The sequence below is a fragment of the Podarcis cretensis genome (assembly GCF_951804945.1).
Source record: "Podarcis cretensis genome assembly, chromosome: 3".
NCBI classification, from domain to species: Eukaryota; Metazoa; Chordata; class Lepidosauria; order Squamata; family Lacertidae; genus Podarcis; species Podarcis cretensis.
Genome location: NC_137172.1, coordinates 109,939,747 through 109,960,050, shown reverse-complemented (window position 1 = coordinate 109,960,050; position 20,304 = coordinate 109,939,747). Strand labels below are relative to the sequence as shown.

Sequence of the window (20,304 nt, the reverse complement as noted above, 5' to 3'; positions counted from 1 at the left end):
TTTCTTATGTAAATATTTATATGATTAGAGACTTTTAATTTGGGGCATATCCTACTACTTTTTTGTTTTGTTGCCATAATCTCTGAACATATGTAGGGAACATATGGCATCCATGGGTTTCTTATTAGAAATTATTAATATTGCCACTGATGTAGTGACTTGCAATAATTACTATGTTGTTTTAATTGTTTTTAATTATTCTATTCTTTACTTTGCTTCTAATTAGAAAAAATATATTTACCCCATTGCTTGTGAATAGACTAAAATTGCTTTGACTGTTTGTTTTCCTCTTCCTTCTCCCTGCCATTCTCATCTATGCTTCCACTATTAATATTTTTCCCTAAAGCTCTTGAGAACAATAAGCATTAAGCACTGCACCACTAACTTTTAGATGATTTTACAGTTTCGGCTGTTACAATTTAAATGATTGGTTGTTGTTTTTTGAATATTGCAATAGCTAGATGTAAGTTGAAAGAGAGATGCTGTTGTGCTGTGCAAATTGTTCTGCATTAAAAGACTTCATGATGTGGGAAGTACTAAGCAATCTGGTGGAATAGTTTTATTTATTTAATTTATTTCTAACATTTAATATCCCGCCAACTAATACAAAAGGGAATAGACAGCACCCACAAGGTAGTATTAAATTATGCTTTCATTTTCACACTGTCTTTAAATAACAAAACCAAATTTTCTTCTTGCTTGGTAACTGGCTAAGTAAATAATCAACGACCTTAACACAGGGGGATTGTACTGTGAGAATTACTTTTGTATATACTCACTGGATCTTTCTTTTTATGTGTGTATCCATGCTTGGTGATCACAGTAAAATTCCTGTAGCTCCATGACATATCTAGTTCAAATTAGGGTCCCACAGATTTTTTGGCAGCTTTGGGGGAGCTTGCTACAAATTTGTTCATTTCTACCAGTTGAGGGGCAATCACCTTTTCTTGCCCCCCACCCACTCCGAATGTCTCAGGAGCACATGGAATAGAGTTGTTTCAGTTGGGCCTCTGCTACCTCATTTTAAATAACGGTGCTCCCCCGCATTAAAATTATTGGGTTTTGGACAATCTGCAAATATTAATATAGTGTTAGAGGGTTGTTTCTGCTGAAACTGATTAAAAAAAACAAAATCTGCATCAAATGCCTCAGCTTTAGTCCAGTTAGACTTTGATCACTGAAGTTTTTAAATATATATATATATATATATATAATTTCTTCCCTCTTTCTTTTAGTTGATGGCTGTATTCATAGAGCAGCCGGCCCCTGTCTAGTCGCTGAATGTCGCAACCTGAGTGGCTGTGAAACTGGACAAGCAAAAATTACTTGTGGTTATGACCTGCCCGCAAAATGTAAGTAAGCTACTTTCCCCTCACACATTTTTTAAAAATCAAGCTGAAACTTTATACATACCTCACTTCCCAACACGATAAATCAAGTGAGGCATTCACTTACCAAATTAGCAGTAAGATTAAATTAAGCGTGCTTCGTGATGACCTTTGTCCTTCGGAGGAATTGAGATGTTTTAAGAGGCTGAGCTTCTTTTGAGTAAGGGAAACATGCGTGTTTACGTTTTGAATCATAGCAGACCATAGATTGTTTTGCATACGCTTGTGTTTATGAAAAACCTTCAACAGTTTTAACAAAATGTACATTATCAAATTGATCTGCATGGTGGACAGCTTCTATAAATGGTGCCGATATCTTGGCTGTGAAATGCATTTTGAGCCAAGGAGATCAAAGTGATGTATTTTGTGTTTTCAGCTGCTGTGTATAGGCTGATTGGCAATTACTGTGACAGCATCTGTCACAGTTAAGCATTCAGTGGAATACTGTTCTCAGCACCAGAATGTTTTCTCTCTCTTTGAAAGTCGAATTGTCAAAATTCCCATTATATGTAAATAGAGGAAAAAAGGTTATTTTACTGACCTTCTTGCATAGCTATTTAGCCACACTTGGGAAAGTAAACACTGAAATAGCAATTGTTTGCAGCCTGGATGTAAAATGACACCACAAAGAAGTGGGGCATATTGTGCTCAATAGTTTGGAACATCAGGGCAGTTTTTAGCAGTCCAACTCAGTTATGTGAGACTGTGTTGCAGGAGCTAGAAATTTTTGTGCTCTCTTTGTTATATGATGTTCTGAGTTTGCGGAGCGGGGGGTGGCTAGATTCCCCATAAATGTGTTACAACTTTGTGAGGGGCCAGATCCCCCTAAATTCTTAAATTTAGTTAATGTTAGGAATAAATCAATGCTTGGAGTATTAGTGGAAGCTACCAGATGCTGAATCTAGCAGCTTCAAAAAGACAAGGCCAACCAGTTTCCCATGCTAAGAAGAAGATGGGTTGTTATTAGCAAGGAACAAAGAGTATTTGGCCATTAGGAATGATTGGTAGTGCAAATGCTGCCAACCAGCTGTGAGGGGAAAGAGATTTTCTGTTCATCAGGCAATGGCTTTTCCACCTGCCTTGCCCCACCCTCCAGATTGTTACAATAAAATAAAAATAAAATAAAATAAATATTAAAACACAGCATTTCCTCATCCTGTCCCAACAATTAGAAAAGTGTACAGTGGTACCTCAGGTTACAAACACCTCGGGTTACAAACTCCGCTAACCCGGAAGTAGAATGGAAATCGTGCGGCAGCCATGTGGCGGCAGCAGGAAGCCCCATTAGCTAAAGCACGCCTCAGGTTAAGAACAGTTTCGGGTTAAGAACGGACCTCTGGAACGAATTAAGTTCGTAACCCGAGGTACCACTGTACTTCTTTAAGTGCCAGGGTCAGATTTGAAAGGCAGTCTACATTTTATTGTATTTTCAGTCTTGATTTGCTCATCCAGTATGTTCATCACAATTTTCCTTCATGGGACAAAAGAAGAAGACACAAACTTTGGATGTTGTAACTTGTATGTGAAGAGCTAAATTTCAGTGAAAAACAAGAAGCAATAGGCTGTTTTGAAAATTCAAGCTTATAACTATGTAGAGTGAACATTCTGTGAAGTTGTATATGGGTATGACAGCAAAAAATATGAACAAATAAAAAAATATTCCCAAGTAGACAAATATTATTACTTATACTACGTTAAACAGGAAGCTGACATGTGGGAAACAGATGCCTTGGGGTACACCAAATGACTACCTGGGAACCTCAGACTACAGCAGTGCTATAAAGCAGCACGGAATTAGAGTTTCCATAAAGACACATTTATATCAATATTTCTATATCCAATTTAGATTATTTAATTATTATGTTAACACAAGATTTAAAAGCCGAGAAGCCTGTAGATCATCCAAGGACCTGGGGGCTGCGAAGGATATATATATATATATATATATATATCCTTAATGTTTGGTTGGTGGTTGTTTATTCTTTCATTTGTTCAAAGTATTTTTACCCCTCTCTTTAGCTGAGGGCAGGCAGAAGGCTCTCAGAGTGTCTTGGAACTATGACTAACATGAGAAGACAGCCCCCCGCTCTCAGGGTTATAATCTACAAAAATGCAGTACGGACAGAAAAGGGATTAGTAGGGAAGAGGAAAAAAGCAGATGAACTGGTAAGAATTCAAGAGTATCTGGTGTATCGGTGGAGCCAGTTGAGAAGCCTTGTAGCCTGATTTAGTAGAAGGAGAGGAAGGAGGCGGATGGGGCTGGTTGCTCTGGGGAGTCCAGTGACTGGTCTGAGAACATTTGATCATATCTTAATGGGGAAACTAAGGCAGTATAATCTGATCAGTTCCTGGATGGGAGAACACTGTGTGTCCATGTAAGATACTCTGTGTTTTCTAAAGGAAGACTGGGATATATGCCTAGCAGAAATAGGTAAGGTAAAGGTAAAGGACCCTAGGATGGTTACGTCCAGTCACAGGTGACTATGGGGCACGGCACTCATCTCGCTTTCAGGCTGCGGGAACCAGCGTTTGTCCAGACAGCTTTCCGGGTCATGTGGCCAGCATGACTGAACCGCTTCTGGCGCAACAGAACACTGTGACGGAAACCAGAGCGCACGGAAATGCTGTTTACCTTCCCGCTGCAGGGGTACTTATTTATCTACTGGCACTAGTGTGCTTTTGAACTGCTAGGTTGGCAGAAGCTGGGACACAGCAACGGGAACTCACCACCACTGTGTGGATTCAAACCACCGACCTTCCAATCGGCAAGTTCAAGAGGCTCATTGGTTTAGAGCACAGTGCAACCCACGTCCCCTCCTAGCAGCAAAAGCAGTAAAGGAATAGGGTCATAACCATATATACTAATTTCGGAGTCCTGTGGGAGACCACTGTTGCTTATGGACCTACAGTGGCATAGTCCATGCAGAAGACAGAAATATCAACAAACTTGGAGAAACGCCAAGGTTTTTCTCTAGAAAATTCTTCAGAAAAATGAGGAAAGCCCAAAACAGCTAAATGGAGACTGAGCATCCTTCTCAGTGACCATGTAATACTTACTGACTGTAAGTGGGAGAGCAAAGGGAGAATGAAGCAGAGGGCCCAGAATCCTGAACACACCTTTAAAAAACATGCCTTTTTAAAATTCAGGATCATACCAGAGGTTTTATGCTGATCTTAATTTACACACTCCAGAAATATATTAACACAGTCACTACCCATTAGGTAACACTGTGTGGCTATTGATTTATCTTTCTGATCAATTTAATGTTACAATGTAGATCAATCCAAAGTGATAATGTAAATGTGCTCGCCAAGGCAATTCCTGCTGTGATATAAGTAGTGATATTGGCATTATCCACAGTGGGAATAATTAGCCCGTTTAATTAGAGATTAGAAAGCACTCATTGTGTATTCATAATAATCTGTCTTTATTTAAAACTTTATACTTGAGGTCATTAGCCTTAAGGTGGGATGATTTAAATCTACGTAATTGTTTTTATACCATTTAGGAAAATATAATTAAATCAGTACATTACATAGATATTAATTGCAGTGCATTGGTTACAAACTGGACAATAAATATTGCTGTTATTGTTAAGCATACATTTATTTTACATCGTGTGTGTGTGTGTGTGTGTGTGTGTGTGTGTATACATATACACAGACACTGGTTTTTATTAAAAATATAGCTAGAATAATACAGTGGTACCTCGGGTTACATACGCTTCAGGTTACATACGCTTCAGGTTACAGACTCCGCTAACCCAGAAATAGTGTTCAGGTTAAGAACTTTGCTTCAGGATCAGGATGAGAACAGAAATCGTGCTTCGACGGCGCGGCGTCAGCAGGAGGCCCCATTAGCTAAAGTGGTGCTTCAGGTTAAGAACAGTTTTAGGTTAAGAACAGACCTCTGGAACGAATTAAGTACTTAACCCGAGGTACCACTGTACAGTGATGGCAAATGTCAAACTGCACATGATACTACTCAACTGCATGTAGTTTTCCATAACCTTTTTTTACACCAAATGAAATAGTGGAGGCTGCAATCCGCAGTTGAACCCCTGTGCAGAAATCACAGAATCATGGAATTGTAGAGTTGGAAGGGACCCCAAAGGTCATCTTGTCCAACCCCCTGCAATGCAGGAATTTCAACTAAATCATACATGACAGATGACCATCCAACCTCTGCTTAAAAAACTCCAAAGAAGGAGAGTCCACCACATCTCATGGAAGTCTGTTCCACTATTGAACAGTTCCTACTGTCAGAAAGTTCTTCTTGAATCTCCCTTCTTGTAACTTGCATTTATTGGTTTGAGTCCTAGCCTCCAGAGCAGGAGAAAACAAGTTTGCTCCATCCTTCATGTGACAGCCCTTTAGATATTTGAAGATGGCTATCATATCTCCTCTCAGACTTCTCTTTACCAGGCTAAACATACTCAGCTCTTTCAACCTTTCTTCATAAGGCTTGGTTTCCAGACCCTTTATCCTTTCCTCTTGTGCAACGTTCCTCTTAAAACAAATAAATCTGCCTCTCTCTATTCCTCACTAGCTGTCCCCCCCCCCAAGAATGCATATCCATGTCAGCATTGGACAAAAACTGTGCCCAAATGGTATCACATGCAATGTCCTTTGCATGAAGAAATCAACTGTTCAGATCTTCCATTTCAAATTCTCTCTGTAGGCCGAGTTAGACAAGCCAATGTTTCTGAGCCTCATCTTTCTACAGTGCTTAACTTGTAATAATGTTGCTAGTGTTGCACATGTATTCATACCATGGAGTTATCTTACTTCTCCATTATGTGTCTTTTTCATTGGGTAACATTTGTCCATATTTAATGGGGAAATTGTGCTAAACTTAATTTAATGAGCTGCATGCTCCCAAGTTTCGGGTCTGTTGCTTCCTTATTAGTGTGACAGTATCCACAGGAGGTTGCTACCCCTGTACATCCAAGAGGAAGGGTGTGTTTTTGGTATATAGCAAATATATCTTGCCGCCAGAAGAAAGAAAACTACTTGTAATTGGATTGAGTCCAACAGGATTTAGTCTGTGATTTAGGACTGGACCTTTGTGGACTTGCTCTCAATTTCACTCCTTTATTTGACTCTGATACCATAAACCTGCAGAACTACTGTATCCACAATCTACCTGCAAGGCTCATAACATTCAGATCCTAAGGGGGAATACTTCAGAGAGCCAAGAGTTTTGAAATACCTGGGACACTGTTAATGATTAGAAGTGATTAATTATGATGTTCCAAGTAAGTTTTAGCATGTAATAAGAGGAAATGAGGCATTAAAGAGTATTTATGCAGGAGAATTCAGAGATAACTATAAAAAATACTACTTTGGTTTCTGAAGTAGTCTTAAGAGGAAAATGGGAGGAACATCAGATATAAATAACTTGCTTGCCTTCTTATAGACTTAAAATAGCTGTCACTTTAGATAGCTATTACTGTTTGAAGTGGAGAAAAATAATGCAATATCACATTCACTGATTAAGTCTTGTCGAACGTGTTCCAGAAGTGGGAAAGAAACCCTGACATTAACATTGTAACAAGAAACTGATACTAGACCTTACTGTATTCCTGTTAATGACCAGCAACAAATGCTGAGGTGTGATTACGAGGCCACATTTAAATTCCCACAGTGTAATGAGAAGGGCCGACTTCCTGACACTAGAATATTCAAAGTACACGCAGATGCTTTATGAAAAGTGCCATTTCAGCAGAAAGACAGTACAAAAAGGGGTGCTTGAAAGCAGGAGAAAAGGTTTCACATTTAAACTCTGCAGAACCAGGACTTAATCTGTCAGTGTCCTATTTTAGCATCTTAGTCAAAGCCAGGGGGCAATACTGCAAGATTTTCTCCATTCTGAGTCAGACCAAAATAAAATGTGTATGTGTGTGTCGTGTGGTATTGTGAATGCTACTGCTAGTTGGCTCAGTGAATTTGTGATTGCGAAGGTTGTAAATTTCCCATTGAAGCCTGACCTCTATGGGCTGATTCTATATTATGCAAGGAAGATAAAACAAATTGTATGTATTTGCATTTATTCAAAATCTAGATTGCAGTAGAAAAATCGCATCACAATTCCTACTGTGTTTTTCCCCTCTTGTCTTGAGAAAACAAAACAAAAAACAAAAAAACTCCACCCAATGCTCTATCTCCAAGTTAAGTATTGCACGCAGTGCTGGAAAGACCGTAGAAGTCGGGCAATCAGCCTTACAGGGAAGCACAATTAATGGGATATCTACCAAGAGCAGCAATGTAGTCATCCCTTTGGTAGTGCAGGGAGCTCATCATGACAGCCACCAGTGTCACGCTTCCCAAGAAATTATGGCACCTCTGCTGATTTATTATTTATTTAACAAAATTTATATTCCACTCACTCAAACAATAGAATTCTAAGTGGCTGACGAAAGACAACCTAGGATATTCATGAAAAACACTAATAAAAGCAAACATTAAAAAGCTAATGAAACTTTGACCTTTCTGAAGTGTACCTCTGGGTTTAGTTTGCTTTTGGCCACATATTTTTAAATCTGTCCTTAACTGCATAGAAAATGTTTTTGCCTCTTATTTCCTGTCTCATTTATTAGGCAGGGCTTTATATAGTGAAGTAAAACCAGGCTGTGTGAAATAGCAGGCTTCCTTTAATTGTGAGTTTCTTTTAAAACCTTGAATCAGTCAGGTGATTTGGGCCTGGATTCAGCTAACCTGGTGCACTAACAGAAACCAGTGCAAGGGCTCTCTCTGGCTCAATGGGACGTCACCCTTCTCCTTCCCTTTGTACTCCTGCACTTCCCCAAATACTCTCTGGAAGGTCAGGAGAAATCCCAGAATGGTACATGGGTGAAGGAGAGTGGTATCATTCCATCTGACAAACAGAAAAGCTTTTGCTGGTGGATTGATCAGAAGTGCCCAACTTTGAATTTCTCCCTTTTCTTTTTCAGTACAAGGTGCTTTTGATGCTACTCATTTTCCTAAGAACATTAACTCTTATGTTTAAGTTTTTGGAATTTTTAAATGCAAAATACATAGCAGGAGATTGGTAGATGTTAAACCCAGATACTATTTTATTTGAGAAAACGGGTCATCCATTTGGAAATAAATAATCCTCAGCCTTTCAAAAAAAAAAAAAAAAAATCTGATCTGGAAAATGACCACTGAGATTCTTAAATTAAATTTCAGGAAAAAGTGAGATAAAAAAAATATAGTTTTCTTTATTTATCATGAGTAATTTGATCAGCTGCTCAAAACTGCATTTAGGGTGTTCAGAATTTGTGAAAATATGCTTTACAGAGATGGTGCCAATGAGCTATTACTGTAAGGCCCAATTATTCCTCTCTCTCTCTCTCTCTCTCTCTCTCTCTCACACACACACACACACACACACACACACTTACCCGGTCCAATATTACTGGGGGAAATTATATAACCAAAGAGTATAGGGAAAAATGATAAAATATCATTATGGTCTATAAGGAACTAAGATCAAGTATGTAAGAAAAGATAAAAGCTACATATAATACAAAGGAGGCCCCTCTGTTTGCATTATTGTCATGTAGGTTTCTTAATATGAAAGACAAACAATTTCAGGCTCATTTGTACAACCTTGAATTTCAAACTGGCTCATTCCCATGCTTTCACAGACTCAGAGGGGAATGCAAAACCTGTCTTCTGCTTCTGGATGCATGCTGAGCTGCAGCCAGATAGGGTTTTTGTACTCAATCCGAAACACCGCTTTTATGAGAAGTTATAATCACTGGAATCAGTGAGTGTCTAGGAGTCGTGGTCAGGTTGAAGAGAACCTTTTTGTGTTCATGGCAGGAAAACATCAGTTAGTGTGGTGTAGTGAGCCAGTGTGGTGTAATGGTTAAGAGCGGTGGACTTGTAATCTGGTGAACCAGGTTCGTGTCCCCGCTCCTCCACATGCAGCTGCTGGGTGACCTTAGGCCAGTCACACTTAAGTCACTCAGCCCCACTCACCTCACAGAGTGTTTGTTGTGGGGAAGGAAGGGAAGGGAAAAGAGAATGTTAGCCGCTTTGAGACTCCTTCGGGTAGTGATAAAGCAGGATATCAAATCTAAACTCTTCTTCAGTCTGGATTGACGACAAAAAAAAGCACAACTGTGGCTACTCCTCCTTAAAAGTCCTTGTGAATTAGACTTCAGAATCTTAAGTTATGACTCTAATAACTCTCTTCTGCTAATGGCATCTTCTGAATACCCAGCAAAAGCCTCAAGAACCTAATCTACCAGACCATGACTAGATAACAAAATTATTCAACCTGGAACTCAATAGGGAGGTGAAATATATAGTTTGCAAAGGCAAACAAAATTACCTACATGTTGCTGTAGTAAAAAAACTGCTCATCATTTAATTGGCAAATAAGGTTATGAATACTTACCAGTGAATAAGACTAGCAATGCATGCTAAGTGCTAGCCTTAGTTTTGAGTCGCTAGAAAACAGCTTCACCATTGTTAATTGTTGCAGATTTATCCCCCCTCTTTTGTTTTTTCTGACTTCAAAAATGCTATAACTGAGTGACTTGTGGTTTAATAATGTGAAAATATTGCTAATATTTAGAAGTAGTACAATTTTATGGGTACTTGGAGGCTGTCACCCATCATATGAAAAGAAAATCATGCTTCCTTTTCTTAGCTGTTGCCCTTCTTAGTTATATTAGCAACTGTAATTTACATCCTCTTGGTAATGGGTTTGTTTCTCTCTCTCTTCAGGTTATAGTATTCTGCATTCAATCTCTGTTTTGAAAGGGAGTTTAACTGATAGGGTCACATAGCTATTTAGTGCAACATGGGAGAAGATAATAAATTTGACTTTTAGTGTCTAGTGTAGTAATTGTATCAGATCTATATGATGAGTTAGTACAGTGCTGGAGCCCTCTTGATTGATTGCTATATTTTAGAATTAAATCCCCTACTATAGTTACCCCTTTGGGGAAGACATGATTTAATTTAGGTCTTAGGTTTGTAGAAGGAAAATCAAAATTATACTTCTGTAAAGCCTAATTTTCTGGCAATTTTTTAAATCTTATAATTCTTTTTGGTTCTTGAACTGGTTTCTAAAACCCACAGCAAATGGTTTTCAATTAATCCTAACCATGCTGCTGGCTTTTGTGTAATAGGCAATTACCACTGAGATCTGGATTGAACCCATCAATTAATTTTACATAGGCCAATGAGTGGCTGCCAAATGGTAAGGACTTTGTTAGTACTGACCTGAACTGGAGTTGAACCAGAAACCTGTAATTGAAAACTTCTATAGCTGACCCATTACTAATCCAGTCCCACCTGCAGGTCTTTATTACTTCAAGTACGCAGAAAATCACATTAGACACAGGTGTGCCATGCCAGATTTAGTGTCTTCAAGGAGCACAGTAGTCTGCGTTTGTAAAACTCCATTCAATGTGAAAGTTGATTTCCTTTTCTCCCCAGAATGTAAATTAGCAGACTAAAACAAAACAAGCCTCTTAATGTTAATGTCTCCTGGTTTGCTATGGAGAAACTACAGAAACTACAGATCTAACAGCTGAAGTCCATGTAACACATAGCTTATAGGTGAAGTTCAACTATACAGTTGCTCATTTTCCAGTGAGTTTGCTTATTACTGCTGACTGCACATATTGGACAGACAGAGACACCACACACACATCCCTTTTGACAGACATTCCTACTGAAAGGAATGAGAACTGGGCGAAAGCTAACAAAATCAATTTCATTAAGGACAAAGAGAAGGTTCTACATTTAGGCAAGAAGAATCAGCTGCACAAATATAAGATGGGGGACACCCGACTTGCGAGTAGTACATTTGAAAAAGTTGTAGGGCCCTTGGTAGATAACAGGCTTAACATGAGTTAACAAAAAATCTTAACACAATTCTATCCTAACACCTTGGTTGGACCACATCTGGAGTACTGTGTCCTGTTCTGGAAACCACAGTTTAAGAAGGATATTGACAAGCTGGAATGTGTACAGAGGAAGGCAGCCAAGATGATCCAATGTCTGGAAATCAAGCAGTATGAGGAAATTGAGTATGTATGTAACTATGGCCTGTACTCTACTAACAAGTTCCATCAAGGATTTCTTCTTGCACAATGGAAATCCCTACCTTTTCCTCCCCATGCCTCATTGGGATGGGGAAACTCCTAGAACAGATTTAGGTAGAGCACGGGGAAAAGAGAAGGAGAGAACGTTATGTTTGCCAGGGAGAAATTGCACATTAGCATTATGATGGATTCCACCCTTAAGATTGGTATTTGAAAATGAGGCTCATATAAGTGGCTATTGTGTATCCAGCTTTTTACAAGGGACAATTTTCTTTCTAACATGAACTTTATGTAATGGAATTGTTCAATAAGGACCTATAGATCTATGTATGTAAAACAATAAGGCATATTGAGAAAGAAGGAATATATATGGATGTGTTAAAAATAAAACAAGCTCCATTTCTTTATAGTAATTTTATACTCCAAATTAACAGCTGCAGTACATGTAGATTGGCTTGATGATTTCTTCTAATTCATTATTATTACTGATTTGTGAACTATTTCTAGTAGAACATCTTAAACTACATACAAACTGAAGTTCAACTTTCCAGCTAGTGTAGAAATTATCTTTACCATATTGTAGTATATTTTGAGGGACGCCACGTTCCCGTTATGGAAAGATATAGAAATATCTGTTTTCAGAATTTTAGCAGACAAAAGTAAGTTATTTTCTCTCTGAGTCTCTGCAAGCACTGAAACTGTAGATCACCCTGAAGGGTAAGCAAAAGGAAGTACTTCATTATGCAATATAAAAATTACAATAAAGACCTGTGTTTTCTCCTCTTGGTGCAGTGTGACCTCCATGTTGGTACAATAATTGTAAATATTAGATTAATTGGAGGGTGTTGTTGTGGCGCATACATAGATTCTAAAAGGACTGGGGATCTCGATGGAGGATAGAGGCTGTCAGTAGCTATTAGCTGTAATGGTTGAGAATTAAACTTTTTTGCCCAGAGGCAATATATGCCTGATTAGCCTATGCTGGGAAAAATATAGATATCACTGTCATGCCTTGAGCACTGGGCAGGCAATTTTCAAAAGCTTCTGGGATTCCGTTGGACCTTCGCAGTAACCAAGCAAAGCAGCTGCTACGTTTGTCTGTTCCATCAGTTATCACAAGATGGAAACACTGAGGCAATATGTGCTCTGTAGATGCCATCAGCTTCGGACCACTTTAACTGTCAGGGCTTCCTCACAATAAGTCTTTTAAGTAAAGATTAAGACATTAATTGAGGGACGCAGTTGGCACTGTGGGTTAAACCACAGAGCCTAGGACTTGCTGGTCAGAAGGTTGGCGATTCGAATCCCCGCGATGGGGTAAGCTCCCGTTGCTCGGTCCCAGCTCCTGCCAACCTAGCAGTTCGAAAGCACGTCAAAGTGCAAGTAGATAAGTAGGTACCACTCCGGCGGGAAGGTAAACAGCGTTTCCGTGCGCTGCTCTGGTTCTCCAGAAGCGGCTTAGTTATGCTTGCCACATGACCCGGAAGCTGTACACTGGCTCCCTTGGCCAATAAAACGAGATGAGCGCCGCAACCCCAGAGTCGGTCACGACTGGACCTAATGGTCAGGGGTCCCTTTACCCTTTTAACACATTAATTATCTGAGGTCTTCTGGAGAAAAATAAAAATGCTAGAACCATGCCCCCACCCCTCGCAGGCTTGGGCAAAAAATCCCCATCATTCCATCCTTGACAGTCCCCCCAAGTCTCCTGGCATGAAAGCAGAGAGAATCTCCAGTCGGACTCTGGGCTTTGTTTTTCTGATCAACACACTGCTTATCAGTGCATGGGGGAGCTGACGAGTGAGGGAAGGAAGGATCAAGCCTCTTTCCTTTCTCCATTTACCACAGTTGCCCCTGCCCCTGCCTGTTGGGGGGGGGCGGCGGCGGCGGCATTGTGAACCTTCGGATAAATGTGTGAAGGTTAAGAGTGGGGCTTCATTTCCTGTTCTGATCAGCCACACACCCCTTGGCTGTATGGACTACCTGAAAATGGTTAAAGAGTGTAGAATTGTAGTTAATGAGGTGTTGAGAGGAATCTCTCCCTCTCTAAACTACAGTTCTCATGATTCCTTGATGCAAGAGGAGGTCCTTTAAACTAGTGTATGGAACAGTGCTTCTCAATCTTTTAAACTCATTTAAAAAAGTTTATGTTAGTCTTTTAGCTAACATAAAAAACATTTATGTTAGTCTTTTAGCTAACATAACAAACAAAATACACCGTCAATCTCCCTTCTCCGAATTATTTTATTTGAATTTTCAAAAGGATTGAAATATTGTGATTATATATATATATATATATATATATATATATATTCTACACACACATGCACACGCACACACACACACATTTTTTAAAAGACACGGTGGAATATTCCACCAGTTGAGAAACACTGCTACAGAAGATGTACATTTAGTAGTGATCGTCCACAACTTTGGGGGTCTGTCCTATAGTGCTGTGCCAGTCAAGCCAAATGAGAAGCAGTGTATCAAGAAACATCAGCCTTCCACTCTCTTTAATTAGTGTGTTTATGTGTGCGATTTGTTGGTATTTTTAGCCTTCTTTAAAAGAAACCCAACCTACTTCAAGTCGTCTTTCTTCTGACAGCTGCTGATTGAGAATTAGTACAATGGTTTTTTTGGCTTTTCTTTTTCATTTTTTTGGTTGAAAATTCTGTATCTCTACACCCATGCATAGAACGGATAATTGGTAGTCCTCAGTCTCTCGAGTGAACTGTGCTGCATTGTGTTGTGTGCATGGAAAGAGAGTTATTAACACTTACTTTCTAATTGTCATGAAAGTCTGGAGAAGGCAAAGTATTCTCCATAAATATTAAGCCACACATAATGTAAAAAAATGTTTTCTGCACATTCTTGCTCTTTCAGGTGTTGAAAAATATTTGATTGTGATTTCTTAGTTTCAAAAACCAGTCTTAGCTTGCCTTCTGATGACATAAAGATATAAGATGTTCGTTTTCATAGCAGAGCATACGGCACGATTAAACCTACCAGGCTTTAACTTGTAAATACTTGATAAAAATAAATGGTGCAATCAACAGGAAGAGGTGCACGTGTGAGAGTTTGGGTGTGAAAAATCTTAGTTTTGAAAAATCAATTTGTGTGAATTTCACATGCTGTCAGAAAATGACAGACTGATGTGTCCTTTTAGGGTGGTTGTTGTTTTTTAATTGAAATGTGTTCTGTATGAAAATGCACACTGCTTTTCCCACAGTTCTAAAAACCTTGTTGGCCATCATGGAATGCACCATATTATCAGTTCAAATGCGCTTTCATAGTATAATAATAATAATAATAATAATTAATAAATAATTATTCTTGCAGAATGCCCTCCCATCACATGTTAAACAGATAAGCAACTACATGATTTTTAGAAGACATCTGAAGCAGCCCTCTATAGTGAACTTTTTAATGCTTGATGTTTTATTGTGTTTTTATATAGTTCTGGAAGCTGCCCAGAGTGGCTGGGGCAACCCAGTCAGATGGGCAGCATATGATAGTACTGTAGTAGTAGTAGTAGTAGTAGTAGTAGTAGTAATTCATTCTGGAATAAGTCAGAAAGCTCTCATTTTTTTCCACTGTTACAAGATTTATGACTGTAATACTAAACCGAACACGTACAACAAGCCTCATATACCCTCTTTTGTGTGTGTGTCTGTGTGTCTGTGTGTGTATTGATTTCATTCATTTTTAAAGCCAATTATATGCTGCCCTTCAGCAGTCCTTCCAGGGCAGTTTGCAAAAATAATATAAAACACAAAAACCAAGGTAAAATATGTTGCATTCAGTGCTGCTGTTCTGTTTACGCAACAGTCTTCCACATGTGAAACAAAACTTCCCTGTCCTCTCTGACCACTTTCAACCCCTGAATGTGAGGTTCGAGAGATGAAGGGAAAGACTTGCTCTTGAGCAGAAACCAACTTGCACAGGGCTGAATACAATTCAGTGGTCTGCACATGTTAAATAGTGCTATGTATCTAAGCCAAGGAAATGATATATCTTCACGCGGTACAAAAAAATTAGTAATGGTACTGTCAGGCAACCATTAAAGAGGAGAGCGTTTTATAAAAGTGGGACTATATCTGAGAAGGCCCTCTCTCTGGTTGCCGCATAAAGGTAAAGGTAAAGGTACCCCTGCCCGTACGGGCCAGTCTTGACAGACTCTGGGGTTGTGCGCCCATCTCACTTAAGAGGCCGGGGGCCAGCGCTGTCCGGAGACACTTCCGGGTCACGTGGCCAGTGTGACATCGCTGCTCTGGCGAGCCAGAGCCGCACACGGAAACGCCGTTTACCTTCCCGCTGGTAAGCGGTCCCTATTTATCTACTTGCACCCGGAGGTGCTTTCGAACTGCTAGGTTGGCAGGCGCTGGGACCGAGCAGCGGGAGCGCACCCCGCCACAGGGATTCGAACCGCCGACCTTTCGATCGGCAAGTCCTAGGCGCTGAGGCTTTAACCCACAGCGCCACCTGCGTCCCATTGCCGCATACCTCATGTTAGATAAGTGCACTCTTGCAATATTTTCATGCAGACGTTGAGTGTCACTGATGTCTATATTTGTGCAATACTTTGACACTTCTGCATCAAATTTTCTATCATAACCATATTGACCTACCCATCCCACTAATCGCCTTTCTCAACAGCTGTTTACATTTTGGGGCATTGTGCTTGCAAAAGGTTTTATAAATGTTAAGATAAATTCCTTGAGTCAGTGTGTTGTCAAGACATTAATTACACATGTGCAGCAACATGTGCTAAAATGCATAGGGATCTGAAACTTTCCGGGAGAACTAGTACCATAATTCTTAACCAATGGAACTCAGTGTGGATTTTGCCTGCAGCTTCCTTGGAGTAAAAGCAGCCACATACATTTAATTTGTGGTTTCAGGCTTCTGAGACTGCGAAAATTGTATATTCGTGTTATTTAATGGATGGGTTACTGTGAAGAGAAATAGGATGCAGTCATCCGTTTTTGTTCCTGTATCACCAGCTTGAAACATTTTTACTTTAATAGTCAGAATGTTCAACCAAGTTGATCAGGATTGTAGTTTGTAAAAGAAATTTCATAATGAGGCATTGACAAAGAAAGCAGGTATTTTGCATCCTAGTATATGGAAGAATCATCTTTACTGGATGAGCAATTTTGTTCTTGAACTTGGCCATTTCTTTAACTTTCGTTATAGCACACTCAAGAAGGCCATTATGTTGCAAATATCAAAATGCAAGTGGCTTTACAAAATGGGACAGTAGCTCACTCTTCTTGGAAGAAAATTATTTGTCATCTTGAATTTTATTTAGCATAGGCCACAATGTACTTTTCAGCTAAGACAGAATTTGAATTGACATTCCTCTTGGAATCAGTCTAAATTATTTTTGCGGGATGCGATGAATGCATAATGTTATTTGTTCATCTTCTAGTACATCATGCATGTTATCTTTTATTTGACTGAGGAAGTTGTATATTCTTAGCATATTCATACATTCGTAAACCAATAAGTGAGTAAAATTGTTGATCCAGTATAGGTCTTTGCAAGAAATGCTGTTTACTAATTTTAAAGACCTTGTGCGGCAATATCATTCTAGCTTTTAAGATGGATAAATTATTCCACTTCTCCCAGGCCTTTGGCTAATTAAACAATCTATGGCCTTTTAAATTGGGGGGGGGGGGGGGTGTTTTTCTTCTAGAAAAAAGGTGCCAGTACCATGAAGTTGAGTACTAGTTAAAAGTTCCACACTTTTAACTAGTGTTTTTCTTCTAGAAAAAAATGCTGCTGGTACTACGTACCCTTGAGTACCTGTAGGGAAAAAAACACTGGTGGGGGTATTGTTTTTGTTTGCTATTATGGTATGTATTTTTGTGTTGTTATATTGTAAACCACCATGTGATCTTTGGATGAAGGGCCATATAGAAATTTAATAAATAACAATATCTAAAGGAAAGAAATTTATTGAGGAAGTGATTAGACAGAGTGGGATTTCCACAGGGTGGGGATACTCTTAAGCAGCATTATGGAGTAACAATTGAGTAGCAAACCTTTTATGTATTTTTTATTTGTATTCATTTAGAAGACTTAAAGGCTGCCTTTAAGAGCAAACTTACACCATAAAATAACCATAATAGTAAATATCATGAAATATACAGTCATAAAGCTTTGATAAGCTGTCTTAAGCTATTTATTAGAATGCATAAACCACTTAATCAAAGAAGGTTGTATCCAATGAAATTGTTTTGTTTGCACAATGACTTCTATTTGCACAACAGAACTTCCCATCTCCCTATAGCTCAGAATCAATTTAAAACAATTATCTGTATATAAATAAAATCAGATTTATTTATTTTTTAATAGGCTGAGTAGGCAAAGAAACAGAATTTCACTACAGTTTGTATGCAGTGCTGAAGGAAAAGTCCTGGCTGAAAAAAATCACAAGTTTTAGAATAAAATACTGATGATTATTCAGAAACCAAATTATGTGAAAAGTAAGGTTCTCAAAGATTATCTCTTAGAGTGCTTTGATATTTTTAGTGTGAATCTGTTTTCCACAGTAAACAAATTTACTAGAATAAAGCATTAATCTCTTTATTTATGTATTTATTTCTGTTCCTTTTTCTTTTACTGACTTTGAATCAACTAGCAAAACCAGTGTTGTAAGATGGGATTTTATCTATCAGTGCCTCATCTTTCGCTTTTCCTTCTGCTTTAAGAAAAATAACACTGCTGGCTTTTGCTTTTCATGTCTGTGTTTACTAAAAAAGTTAGTGTGCTTTGGTTTTCTCCTCACTTTTGAACTATTACTTGGAAAACCCATTTGCACTTTTTGTAAGGTATTTACATTTTGTTTTTACATGGAAAACATTTTGTCATATAATTTTGTCAGTTCAGACAACTGGGAACATGTTTACAACTGACTACTGTGTCAGGTTTGTATTAATGCCGTGTGTACCTCCAAACTGATCAAAACATGTGGAATACTCTGACCTTTACATGTCAGAAGGCTGATTAAATTGGGGGTGGGTGGGCAACAAGGCTTATTGAAGCAGGACAATTCAAATTATGTGGCAATTATTTTTAAAGTGCATGTCAGTTTATTTAAAGCTTTCGTTTAATAGTCCCATAATTTTAGGATTATGAAGCAATTCCTTAGAACATTAGGACAGGAGAGCTCCCTTGGCAAGAGTAGTATTTTTAACAAAAAGCTTTGTCCTGCACCACATAATGAAGGATATTTGAGAGGCTTTGTGCTGATTGTTCAAGACATACAAGACCAGGAAACTTCACTTTGCATTCATTCGGAAACATCATTCTACCAGAAGCTATCGGAAAGCTGATGCAAAAGTGGGGCTCAACTTTGTGTTTGGAGCTGTTTACAGGTTTTCACATGGCATTGTAAAGTGGCTGTCTAGACTTCAAGTGTTTTGGCTCTTGAGATTAATTGATGCAAGAGGCTAGCTCTCGTTTCCTCTAACCTGTGTCTTGTGCACGCATGTGTGTATATTATTGAGACTGCTTCTGAAGTCTGTTCAATATGCTGACTTGACAGGTTTTGTTTTGGGCACTTGCAGGCTGTGTTAAAATTTACTTTAATCAAATGCTATCCAGCATTCTGAGTTTTTCCTTGCAAAAAGTTATGGAGGGAGGGATGTCCAGGAACAAGAAACTGACTACATATTCTCAGAGGGCACACTAAGGAAGATTGCAATTCAAAGAATGTTCTGTTAGTTTTACTACTGGGATTCACTAATCTCTAAGTGCTTCCTATTATCTCTGGGCTTACTTTAGCTATGTGTGGTGTGAGGAGAAAACAATGCAGGAATTAATGGCTTATAACTGAAATGTGGTACATCTGCTCTGCAGAACAATGCATGCTTCTCCAAAATGCTGAGCACTTGAATCACCCATTCATATATAACCTTAAAGGTCTGCTGCTATTTGCTAAGCATATTGGAAAATGTGAACCTAAATTTGTGTGTTCATTTTTAGATCCACGAGAATCTACCTTTAATGCTCCTGCCCTAAAGGCTGCTTTATACACATGGCAGCTTCTCTTAATTCCAGCCATCTCTTTATTCCATCCACGAGACCTTCCTGAGACTTGCTTATGCTCACAATCACATGAAGTTAGGAATATGTGAACCAAAAGTGTGTGCTAGTGGAGCTATACAGGACTGCAGCAGCGCTTTGGGAAGCTGCCATAATCACCAGGGCTGTGTACTGGACTCATCTGAGGCCTGAACCCAGAACCAGGGTGCCAAGCAGGAAGGAGAGGCAAACAGTATGGGAAAACAGTGGGACAGAGCCGATACCTACTTGACTGGTGGCTGGGTCTTTCTAGGAAAAGATAGGCTGAGACTCTATCTGCCCGTGGACTGTCTCCCCAGAGTGGTGCATGCTCTGGTTATCTCTCGCTTGGACTACTGCATTGCGCTCTATGTGGGGCTACCTTTGAAGCTGAACCGGAAACTACAACTAATCCAGAATGCAGCAGCTAGACTGGTGACTGGGAATGGCCGCCAAGACCATATAACACAGGTCTTGAAAGACCTACATTGGCTCCCAGTAAGTTTCCGAGCACAATTCAAAGTGTTGGTGCTGACCTTTAAAGCCCTAAATGGCCTCAGTCCAGTATACCTAAAGGAGTGTCTCCAACCCCATCATTCTACCCGGACACTGAGGTCCAGCTCTGAGGGCCTTCTGGCGGTTCCCTCACTGTGAGAAGCCAAGTTACAGGGAACCAGGCAGAGGGCCTTCTCGTAGTGGCGCCCGCCCTGTGGAACACACTCCCAGCAGATGTCAAAGAGAACAACAACTGCCAGACTTTTAGAAGTCATCTGAAG

General features: G+C 39.3%; 1 protein-coding gene across 4 annotated transcripts in view; it reads left to right on the top strand.

The window, feature by feature from the left end:
• The window catches only part of MACROD2 (mono-ADP ribosylhydrolase 2), a 992,621-nt gene that overhangs the window by 236,720 nt on the left and 735,597 nt on the right, over window positions 1–20,304 (top strand). For all 4 annotated transcript variants that reach the window (XM_079969959.1, XM_079969958.1, XM_079969957.1 and 1 more), the window contains exon 5: window positions 1,236–1,352. In XM_079969959.1, the coding sequence (XP_079826085.1) occupies window positions 1,236–1,352 (117 nt within the window). The remainder of the gene's footprint in view (window positions 1–1,235; window positions 1,353–20,304) is intronic.